The following is an 11,971-nucleotide window of genomic DNA, read 5'->3' as shown; positions in this document are numbered from 1 at the left end:
TGCTCACAAGGGTCCTTGTGTGAAAGAACCTAGCCATGAAGGCCCACTGACCCTCCTGAGTCTTGGGCCATGTGTGGAGACAAGGATATGTGACTCCATTGTACTACTCATCACAGCATCCCACCCATCACATGATCCCAGCAGCTGAGTTGAGAGGTCTCGACAGCCTGCTTACAGTGTACTGAAAGAAAGGCATACAGATTGAAAGGTTAACCACTACACTTTGCAAAGAGCAGCTTGTTTCCTGTATTAGAGTGCAGCATACCCTGTCAGAATAGGTACAGAGAGGCAACTCAAACAAGTCAAATAGGGTCACTCTGAATTCAGAGGGAACCTGCCTAAGTGCAGGTATTGGTTTGGGGACAGCAGAAAAGAAAGGGGCAGAAAAAAAACAAAGGGCAATAAAAATATAGCTAATAGCCTGAACCAGTACGGTAGCAGTGCCCTGAGAAACACATGCGTAAAATCTATCTGAGCAGCTGAGGAAAATGTTTTTAGTGATGAGCACATACTATTTGCTTCCTCCTGTGCAGAAAAACAGAGCTTTCTAAGTGAACAGGGTATGTCCTTGATACCTCCTTCTTGCTGGAATGTTGTTTGGGATGCTGTGTTTCCGATTCACCCATACAGAATGGAACAAAACCAGTGACATTTCTGGTTATCAAGTTTTGTGGGTTTTTTTGTTTTGTTTTGTTTGTTTTATGACTCCTCTGACACAGCAGAGCTGGAATTTGAGACTTTTTAAAAGCTGTTTCTATTTCCTAGTACACTGTGACTTTAGGTCCTGTAAGAACAGTGTGCCTACTGGAACCATGCCATTACAAGGGTATGTGTTCAGTTTGGAACATTTTTCTAAGAGGAGAGAATGATTTGATGAATTTTTGGTGTTTGTTTTGGCTCAAATACCTCAAAGGTTTGGCCAGGAAAGTAGGAGAGAAAGAAGTCACTAGGGCCCTTTTGGCTTTATATCAATGTCTGGTATCTTAACCAACATAAAAAAATGACTACTGAGAAGGATGAAAGCTCTCAGTAATGAAGGATAGATCTGGGGTAACTTCTGAACACTGACTCCAAAGTGGAGATGTCTGGAAAGGTGAGGAGATAACACGACAGTTCCTGCTTTTGCCAAAATCCAGATCTATCTGCTGATAGAAGGAAAAGGGCAGCAATATACTAGAATGCTGTGCAGTGACTGCATATGTCTGACTGTGTACAATTGCCAATCAGATTAACCTCTTTGTGGCACCTCTTTTAGCTTCCAAAAAGATTTTGAGAACATGTAAAATCTACTGCAGGTGGCCTGGGGAGAAGGCAGTAGCTTCAGGGTATGCGCAGATGAATATGGTGATGACGTTGTCCGCAAAAGATGACAGATGTGACAACTACACCTGGACTGTGTGGCTGAAAATGGAACAGCCTCTGTGACTGCTGCCTGACAGTAAAATATGGGCATAGCAGTGTAGTGTTTGCATTGCACATGGTACTGGCATCCAGCATTCAAAAGGAATAGTTCTAATAAAAATTAAATTGATGATGAGCATTTTATAGCATATTTAGTTGTGGCTAGCTCAGCTTAGCTGCAAGTCCAAATATAGTTCCCACAGGAGGAATAACTCTGCTAAAAATTCAGTCACCACTGTCTTGGGATGCTTGTACTCCAATGCAAAAGTTCTAAATGAGACCCACTAAGCAAAGCCATCTGATCTTCCTGATGACTCCAAGTCACTTGTGCTGTCCCTCATTGCTTTGGATACTGGACTGTGAGACATTTTCAGTAGGTCTGGGAACATAGAAAGACTCAGTTCACAAGAAGTATTAATGTTGAAATACCATTTCCTATCTGGCATCCCAGAGCCTTTGTGTTTTCTGGTCTGTCACTGCAATAGACCAGGTGTCCTCATCACAGATGCCAAAACAAAACAGAAGGTAAGTATGTGAAGTTCTTTCCTTACAAATTAGAGACCAGCAAGTCTATCTTTCTCTTTTTTTGAAAGCTTTCTTTATAGGTCACACTGAACACAGACAGTAAGGAGCTATATATCACACTGAATGACTACTGAAAAAGAGGAGGCAGAAAAGCAGCAGTTTGAACAGGAAGTGTAGTAGGAGGCCCCAACATGTACCACTGTACATGCTTAACATGCTTAACACGTACAGTGTAGGCATGTATGCAATCACAGTTTATCTTTTATTTATCTTAGCATGACCAGGTTGATCCAAGCAACTCATTGATGCTTTTTATACCACTGTGGTGACAGTATACCGTACCTACAAATGTGAAGCTGAACCATCAAAGGGCAAGGAACTAGTGCTGCCTGTAGCAGGGTGCCCAACTTGGGCAACATGTCCAAGCAAAGTGATGCCGAGATCACTTTTTAAAACAGATTAAACCTGTAGCAGTAGCACTGAAACAGGCGAAAATGCTGCTTTTGTGTAGCCCACAAAGAGGTGAAAGATTTTGAGGAGATTAACAGACTAAGTGGCTCCTGACATCAGTTTTACCACCCAGGAAGCTCTGATCCAGGATGCCACTGTTCAATTTAGTATCTGAACTTGTCCCTCGCCATTCCAGACACTGAACCCTTTGCAGTGGCACAGTGACGAACTGCACAAGGCATCACAAGAATCTCTTCCTTATTTCACAGGGTTTTATTACTTCCAGGCACAAATATTACCATATTACAATTTCATTATGGGAAAATTCACATTTTTTTTCTGTTTCTCACCGTAGCCTATACAGTGGCCTAATTAACTATGAGATCTGGGTCTCTAATCCCTTGCTTGGCTCTGACCTTGAATGACCTTGGTAAATTCTTGTTTCTCAGCTTGCATTTACCTATCAGTAAAATACTAATGTTGTGATTTTTTTTCCTCATGGCTTTACAGGAAATCTCACCTATGGATTACTTCGCTGCATGGGGGAGAATGAATGTGAAATGTTATTACGGCAAGCTCTTTCCCTTAGGGTCAGAAGGATTCATCTGCACCAGAACTTTATAAACCTCACTAAAATCTTTTCATCTCATTCTGCCTGTGAGAACAACAGCATGTGTGAGTTTAGAAAACAATATTTAGGAAACAAGGACAGTATATTTTGTTAATTATCAAGTTAATGCCAAGAAGATAAGAATCTACCGGCAGCTATGACCTTGTAAAGGACCTTCAAATTCTGTTATACACCCCTTTCTGCACTGAGGAGTTCCCACATGCTCATCTCTGGGAGCCTGGACATATTACATTTGCAGTATTTGCTCTATTTGCAGAGATAACCAGCAAAATTCTCACTGAAGGATACAACACAGCTGTGCTTAACATACTATTGCATGTGCAGGCATACTCTAATGGGATTCCAAAAGTACTAAGGCTTTTGTTTATACTGTCTCAGCGATATGGATACTGGCCTAAAGGCAAGAAAGCAGTATATGCTGACAAGACTACAGTTTTAGATTGGGACTGGATCCTACAGAGAAGAGGTCACAAAATTCTGCTTGGCTGCCACACACACTAGGGTTGTTTCAGAAAAGTCATGTGCCAAGGTGCTCATTGGCACTCAAGGTACATCCATGTAACACTTAATAGAAGTAAGAAAAATCATTAAACTATTTTGCAACTGAAGCGTGGAGAGTCATGATGATTAGGTGAAGCTGTTTCATGACCAAAGACTGAATCTCCTGGGTCTCAGTGAAATGTCATTTCCCAGTGAAAAGTTTATATTTTACCAGATGCATGGGGAGATGCTCCCATGGAAGGCCACTCTTGACAGAATCAAGATAAAACTGAACACAAGCCAACATGTGCCCAGTGAGGTAGTGTTAGGTTCACGGGGAACCACAGCCTTGCACAAGGACAAGACACTGCCATCCAGCCAAGTTATCAGTTTGCAAGCTTTGGCTCTTCTAGTGACTGATATGTAGCCTCAGCCAAGGGTGGTCTGTATTTTGCATCTGGGTGACAAAATTGACATTTGCATTTAAAAATACTAGTGTTAAAATGAAGTAGGAGGATACACATGACTCCCTGCCCCACTAAGTGCGCTGATACTGTAAAATGCTGGCAAAATAGTCACAGCTTTGCCTCTAGAACTAGCTTCCATAAATTAGGTGGGTACTAAGGTTTATGATCGTTGCAGATTTCTGTTCAATTTCTTGTCATCTGTAGTATGCGCCTTGAAAACTCCTTGCATAGACACTAACTTTTCTGCACCTTTCAGAAGCAGTGAAGCCATTGGCTCTCATCAGTAGAAATTACTCCCAGTTTCTCCTACAGCTTATCCAAGTGACAGGTGTTGTTTGCTTCCAGTGAAAACGACCACAACCAACTGGACTTTTAGACAGACGGCATCCAGGTTACCCTTTCAGCAGGCACCCTGTTTATGAACCTGTGTGTGGCCAAGAGAAAGATGGAAGCAAAGCAGGTGGTCAGAGTAAACAGGGAACAGCAGAGGCTATATAATACGACTGCAGAGGCTATATAATATGGCTGGCATGGGAGGGAGCTTGTTTAAGGAATGAGGATGGTGTTTTCTCCTTTCAACACTTACTGTTCATTCCCGCCTTTCACTGTCGTTTGGCTTAGGGTGCTCTGGGCACATGGGCTTTGAAACAGACTAATGAGGAGGTAGTTCACTAATGTCAATGTACAAGAATTGCAGGCGCAGTGTTGGACTGGCAGAGATAAAAGACAGAGGGATGCCATGAGCAGGGTAGGAGTCAAACACTTAAGAGGAAAATGAAGGCAGGTGAGAGTAGCATGGACAGAGGTGAGGGAGATGGTGGTATTTAGGCTGGAGGAAGGCCAGGGAAACACAGCAAGAAAAGCAGCACAGAAACGATAGACCTGATGTATGTATGACATACATCTAAACCAGAGTGGGAACGCAGCCACGCCGCAGGTTTTTCACTCATCTCAAGTCTAGGATGCTTCATGACACGGCAGAAAGCCACCATGATGGGACAAAAAGTTCTCCTGGCACGGAGAGGCCCAGACACTTGTCTGAAGCGTGATGACACATAGATGGCACGTAGGGCCGCCTCCTCCTGATTGAGCTGGAGCCTGACCCTGCTGCTGGCTGGAGCACTCTGCAGGCCTAACAAAGAGGGAAGGGGAAAAGATTACAAGGAATTGCTGCTGCGCCTGCCCTGGAGTCAGCAACGAGCCGCCCCCCGAAGCTGGCACCTTGAACAACGCGAACAGTGATTTAAAAATCGGGGCACGCGCACTGGTCACCGTCTGTCTTTTGCGTTAAAAAAAAAAGCCGACTACCGCGTGTCACACGGATCCCGACGGCCACCCCCGTTACCTTAGCCGCGTCGTTCCCCGGAGCCCGCCCCGTCGCCTACCGTCGCCCTCAGCCCTCCCGGAGCGCCACGCCACCGCCCTCGGCCCGACAGCCCGCGCGGGAGGGCCACCGCCCCGGCCGGGTATTTCCTCTTCCTCCCGGAGCACGGCTGGGGCGGGAGGAGGAAGAAGGGGAAGTGTCCGAGAGCGCTCCAGCGCGGCGGGCAGCCCCGCCGTCGCTGCGGTAGCGGGCGGAGCGGGAGGCGGCGCCAGGAGCCGGCGGGGCCCAGAGACACGGTGTCACGGAGCCCGGGAAGCTGCGGCCGCCGGATCCGCCCCCCGCGGGGCGAGCGAGGGAGGAGGAGGAGTGAGGCAGGCCCGCCGGCCGGCTCCTCGCCGCCTCTTGTATTTTTGCCCCCTTTCCGGCCCTGCTCCCGGCCCCTCTCTTCTCGCACCGGGGCTCCGTGAGTGCAGTGGCGGTGGGGGGCCAGGCCGCAGCGGCGCCCGAGCAGCCCGCGGGAGCCCCGGGACGGGCCTGGGCCGCCGCCTCCGGACTAGGATGTCCCGACATGAAGGTGAGCGGCGTGGGGCGCTGGGCCGCGGCGGCAGGGGCGCGTCCCGGGGCCCGGGCCAGCGGTAGGGCCTGGCCCGGCGCCCTCTCGGGCGGATCATCATGGCGCCGCCGGCAACGAGAGGGGGGCCCGCGGAGCTGGCGGCGGAAGGAGGCCGCGGCAGCGGAGGGCGGCGGCCGGGCTCCGCTCTGCAGTGTCATGGGAGGGGAGGCGGCCGTGGCCGTTACCTCGCGGCTCCCCGCGGGGCTTGCGGCGGGTTCGGCTGCCTCTCCGCACAAACCTGTGGGTGCGGGTCCGGGGCCTGCCACCGCGCGGAGCCGGCGGCAGTTGCGAGCGGGGAAGCGGCGGGTAGCGGCTTTGCACGTCTCCTCTGGCTCCGGCGCCTGAAGGACGGGTGTGCGAGGCCGTCCCCAACCGCCCATGGGCCCGGCCTGGGTGGGCGGCGGCGCGGTGCGGCCTGCCGACGTGTCGGCCGCCGCGGCGGGTCAGGCCGGGCACAGCAGACCCTGCGGGAGCTGGTGGGGTGCAGGGCCGCCCTCCGTGCTGGAGTTCGTACCCAGCGGGCGGATGGAGAAGCCGGGCCCCAGTGTGCGGCCTAGGGAAAGAGATGTGCTGTCTGCCGGTGCTGCCCTGCCGAAGGGTAAGGGGTGTTCTGGCAGCCCCGGGAGTTGCCTGTTTTCCCTCTGTTTGGTCTTATGGTGAGGGAAGCCAGTGCGGATGTAGCGACGCGTTTTGAGGTGTGAGGGAGGCCAGTCATCGGGGAGACGTGTTTTGGGTGTTTGCCCTGGACCTGTCATGTTTACCACTGAGTAAACATCAGCGGGCAGTTCAGAATGCGTGGAAAGGAGCAAGATGGAGAGAGAGAGAGAGAGATGGAAGGTAAAAAGCAGTCTCTACAGGAAGAAGGTGCAAGAGTGAAAACAGGAGAGAAAGTTTCTTGATTTTTCTGTCCTTTCTTACTGGCGGGTAAGGCACTTGGACTAGTATTAAAATACTCTATAAAACTGGGTTTGTTACCCAAAAGGGTAACTTTATGCCATGTTGTAAACTTAATTCAGCACCTACCTCAGTTTTCTTTATCTTACCTAATTTCTTATTTCTCTGTTCTATCTAGTCTTAAAATGTTTTGACGTAAATGTTGTAGGATAAGTCTGTATTTGTGGCTTCTAGTTGATAGCTTGGTACTAGACTATAGCGTCTGTATATAATGGATTTTCAGCATGCTATCACAGTATTTTGCAGACTTGTTTTTGTACTTATGTGTGCTTCTGTATCAAAGAATTGTCCTCCTTGGATCCGCTAGCTTTTTATGAAAGTAACAATTTCATGAAGGTACCAAATTCTCTGTCTCTCCACTGCCCTCCCCACACTGGTAAAAGACATACTTTTGCAAGAGGCTGGAGATGCTGGATTTCTTTGAGTAAAGATGCAGTTTCTAATGATAGTAAATGAAATGTGTGTTGATCACAAGGTTGTTAGTGATGTTGTGGGGTTATGCAGTCTACAGGTCCGTGCTGACATGTATGTATTCATCTTACTCTCTTTAAAGTACAGCAGTAGAACACAAGCTTTTCTACCACGAACAGGTAATAACTATGGAAGAGATACCATGTGGTATTTTTCAGTGGTGAGTGCATGGACTGTTATAAAAGGGGTGGTGCTTGCAAAAAAAACACCCCATTTTGGTCCTGGAGCAACTTGTAAGACAGAGAAAACTTGAAAGTAGGTTTCACTGTAAATGTTTCCTGTAGAAACGATATTATGCATTTTTCTATTGTGTGTTAGGTTCTGTTTGTGTCTGGGAAAATTGCATTCCCTTGATTGGGTATTCGTTGATATTTTTAGGAATGACTGGTAATGAAGCCAGGCTTAATATTGTCTTCCTGAAGCAGATTCATCAGTGTTTGTTCTTTCTAGATAGGCCAGATGAGAAAAAAAAGTAAATTGTCTGTCTTTCCTGTTGAGTGTGAGTTTGGGTAGTTTTGTGTTGCAGATACAGACTTCTCAGGCACATGTGTACACATGCATGTGTGTGAGTGAAACTATGAGAACACTGTGAGATTAAAAATGATGTCTGATGCTATATCCTTGTGATATATTTTTAATAAAATTTAATGCATCTCTTTAGTTTCTCAGTGGTTCTCACTTCACACTTCCGATGTTTTGCTTTAGTCAACTTCAATTACAGGGTTAAAAAAACTCATTAACATGGGAGATGTACTTTTCCAACTTCATGGAAAGTAAGTTATGAGTCATACTTTTGTTAGAAATATGGAGCTTCTTAGTGAAATATTCAGTGTTAATGAAGTATTCTTGTTTCAGATCAATGTAGTGTCATTCACAGATGACAGTTTTTGGTCCAGTGTGGCAAGGGCTATGTTGGAAGAATACAGTATAGGGAAAGAGTAAACTTTAATCATGTTTAAGAAGTGGTATCTTTTCTGTATGTTTCTTTTAAAACAGTCTATCTTCAAAGTTACATACAGGACTTACTGATTGCTCCTGACAGAATCTGGATGCTGTACCAGTTCTATAAAGGGAAAGGTTGTCTCTGGAAGGATAAATGCAGGAAAACTTGGAATTCCAAGGTCTTGGGAGTTTAAATAGACCATGAAGTATATGATGGAGATTTAAGTGTACTTTCCATTAGAGTTTCCTGACTATTTTCTTTGGTGTAATACTGCATGAAATACAATCAGGTGGGGTGGTTTTTTTTGTGTGTGTGTTTTTTGGTTTTGTTTGTTTGTTTGATTTTGGTTTTTTAAACTTTTGTTGTCTTTCAGAAAAAGTCTATCCACAGCCTGCCATTTTGCTCACATTTCATACATGAGCTCAGGATCAAATTTTTCCTGATACAGGAAAATGAGTATAACTAGAAGTTGAATTATTGTTGAAATGTTGAGTGTTTAAGAGACTTCACTGGTAATATTGTGATGAGTTGCAGATAGCATTTACCTACCTCTTGCTGTTGATAATAGTTTCTATTTTTTTCAAAAACCATTTTTGTGCTATGATTTAGTGTTAAGAGAGTATTCTCTGCCTTTGGTTTTCTAGAGTGCAACATGAGGTCATCCCCTAGTCTTGGATTTCACGTTGTTCCTTTTATAGGAGCAACATGCTGTGTTTCTCTGGGTTAGTCCCTCTGTTGAGGAGTATATGGTGCTGTAATATTTGGCAGCCTACAGGGAGCAGATAGGTAGGGTGGTTTTTTTTTATACTCCAGAAAGTGTAACAGAAGGTAATCTACATATTACCGATTTTCTTTTTGTGGACATGCATCTGGCAGTGATTCTCTGGTATGGCAGTAGATACCACCTAGAACAGTAGAAAAACAGAGAATCACAGCTTCCAGGAACACTGTTAGAAGACCTTTTTTTCTTCCCCAGCTTTGTTTCTGAAACTAGGTTGTTGCAGCATTTCAGTCATCAAAGGACCTGGCTTCAGGGTCCCAGCATCTAGCAGCTCTAGAAAGCTACTAGCACCACACCACCTGCACCATTTGGTTCTCTGTCTTGCACACTGTGTGCCCCAGCCCCAGTTCTATACTCTGCCTCTTACTCTCACTAAGGGATATATTCTGTAAGCTTCAGAGAGCTAGCAGCAATGCGAGTGGTGGTTGATTTTGACAGTTCCCATTTTTCATCATTTCTTAAAGATCAGGAAATCTCTGCAGTTAATCCTAGTACCTTGTGAAGTAAAGTTGCAAATGGATGGTGACAACAAACCTAGAAAGGGAGAGCAGTGACTATCAGGACTATGTGGAGTTCCCAAACCATAGAAACATAGAATGGTAGGGATTGGAGAGGACCTTTAGAGATCATCTAGTCCAGCCTCCCTGCAGAGGCAGGTTCACCTAGATCAGGTTGCATAGGAACATGTCCAGGTGGGTCTTGAAGACCTCCAAGGAAGGAGAATCCACAACCCCTCTGGGCACCCTATGCCACTGCTCTGTCACCTGAACAGTAAAATAGGTTTTTTTATATTTAAGTGGAACTTTTTGTGCTCCAGCTTCATCCCATTACCCCTTGCCCTGTTGCTAGCGACAATAAAAAAAAGGAATGCCCCAACCTTCTGACACCCATCCTTTAGATGTTTGTAAATATTAATAAGATCCCCCCTAAGTCTTCTCTTTGATAGACTAAACAGCCCCATTTCCCACAGTCTTTCCTTGTATGAAAGAGGCTTCAGTCCCCTGATCATCTTGGTGGTCCTGCACTGGACTCTCTCCAGAAGTTCTCTTTCTCTCTTGGGCTGAGGAGCCCAGAACTGGACACACTACTCCAGATGAGGCCTCACCAGGGCAGAGTAAAAAGGGAGAAGAACCTCCCTCGACCTGCTGGCCACACTCTTCTTGATGCATCCCAGAATGCCTCTGGCCTTCTTGGCCACGAGGGCACATGGCTGGCTCATGTTCAGTTTATTATCAACCAGCACTCCCAGGTCTCTCTCTGCAGAGCTGCTCTCCAGCAGTTCAATCCCCAGCCTGTACTAGTGCATGGGTTGTTCCGTCCCAGATGCAGGACTCTGCACTTGTCCTTGTTGAACCTCGTGAGGTTCCTCTCTGCTCAACTCTCAAAGCTGGTTGAGATGCCACTGAATGGCAGCACAGCCTTCTGGGGAATCAGCCAGTCCTCCCAGTTTGGTGTCATCAGCCAACTTGCTGAGGGTATATTCTGTCCCCTCATCCAGGTTGTTGGTGAAGATGTTGAACAAGACTGGCCCCAGAACCCATCCCTGTGGAACTCCACTGGCCACAGGCCTCTAACTCAGTACTGTGCCACTGATCACTACCCTCTGGGCTCTGTCATTCAGCCAGCTCTCGATCCACCTCACTGTCCACTCATCCAAGCCACACTGCCTGAGCTTTCTGATGAGGATGTAATGGGAGACAGTGTCAAAAGCCTTGCTGAAGTCAAGGTAGATGACATCCACTGCTCTCCCCTCATCTAGTCAGTCAATTATACACTCATAGAAGGATATCAGGTTTTTCGAACAGGATTTGCCCTTGGTGAAGCCATGTTGACTGCCCGTAATAACCATCTTTTCCTTCATACGTTTAGTGACAACATTCAGGATGGGTTGTTCCATCCTGTGTCGAGGGATGGAAGTGAGGCTGACTGGCCTGTAGTTTCCTGGGTCGTCGTTCCTGCCCTTTTTGGAGGGACACTGGCCTTTTTCCAGTCCTCAGGCACCTCGCTTGTCCTCCATGATTGTTCAAAAACGATGGAGAGAGGCTTAGCAATCACATCAGCCAGCTCCCTCAGCACTCTAGGATGCATCCCATCAGGACCCATTGATTTATGAGCCTTAAGCTTGGCCAACAAGTCTTTAACCTCTTCGTCTTCCACCCAGGGCAAGTCCTCTGCTGTCCTGGCCATCCTATTATCCTTGCTGGACTGGACTTCCTGAATGTTGTCTGCTGGCTTCATGGTCCTTGTATTTGAGGGAGCTGGAGTCTCAGTACTCTTCTTTTTTTTTTTTATATAAGTGCATATAAATATAAAATATGTATCTATAAATGCATTGCATCTTTATATCAAGTGCTTATTTTTAATAGAAGGGTAAATAAGTATATCCTAAAAAGAAATGCACCAAACTTGGTCTTTGAAATTCAAGAAATCCTTGAATTACAGTTGAGTGTATACCAACCACTTGAAAACATCTAATGTAAGAGTCAGGTTAGCAGTCATGTTACAGAACATAAATAAAACGTTATCCATAAAAGAACTTACTAAATAACATTAAAAGCAAGAGTAATTTTTGCTCCTTGTGATTGTGATAGCTGTGTGAGAGTTGAGATGCAGAAGAGTACTATAAGCTCCTGTCAACTCAGTAGCATAACTTACTACTGATAATTTACTGCTGCATAACTTCAATCTTTAATGTTGTATCTGCTATAGAATTTCTCCTAAATGCAGCATTAGTCTATTTTTTTCATACAAAGCTCTGAGTTCATGGAACAAGACTACACCTTTCTCATGCGAAGTACTCAAAATACTATGTTGGTGAAATGTTGACATTTCATAATGAAACGTAAATCTGTGAGACCAGATCTGTGCAACTTTCTGATGCATTTTAATACTTTGCTTACATGTTCTCCAAACGTGGTTTTGCTGTTCATT

At 45.9% G+C, this 11,971-nt stretch overlaps 1 protein-coding gene across 1 annotated transcript in view; it reads left to right on the top strand.

Moving 5' to 3' along the window:
* Positions 1 to 5,201: 5,201 nt before the first annotated feature.
* Positions 5,202 to 11,971, top strand: part of LOC104554162 (E3 ubiquitin-protein ligase KCMF1) — a gene marked incomplete at its 5' end in the record, with an annotated part of 58,516 nt that continues 51,746 nt past the window's right edge. The window contains 2 exon segments of the mRNA XM_062018817.1: positions 5,202 to 5,517; positions 5,520 to 5,852. Coding sequence (XP_061874801.1) covers positions 5,202 to 5,517; positions 5,520 to 5,852 — 649 coding nt within the window.

The sequence above is a fragment of the Colius striatus genome, chromosome Z, assembly GCF_028858725.1.
Source record: "Colius striatus isolate bColStr4 chromosome Z, bColStr4.1.hap1, whole genome shotgun sequence".
Classification (NCBI taxonomy): domain Eukaryota; kingdom Metazoa; phylum Chordata; class Aves; order Coliiformes; family Coliidae; genus Colius; species Colius striatus.
This window is presented reverse-complemented; position numbering and strand designations above follow the sequence as displayed.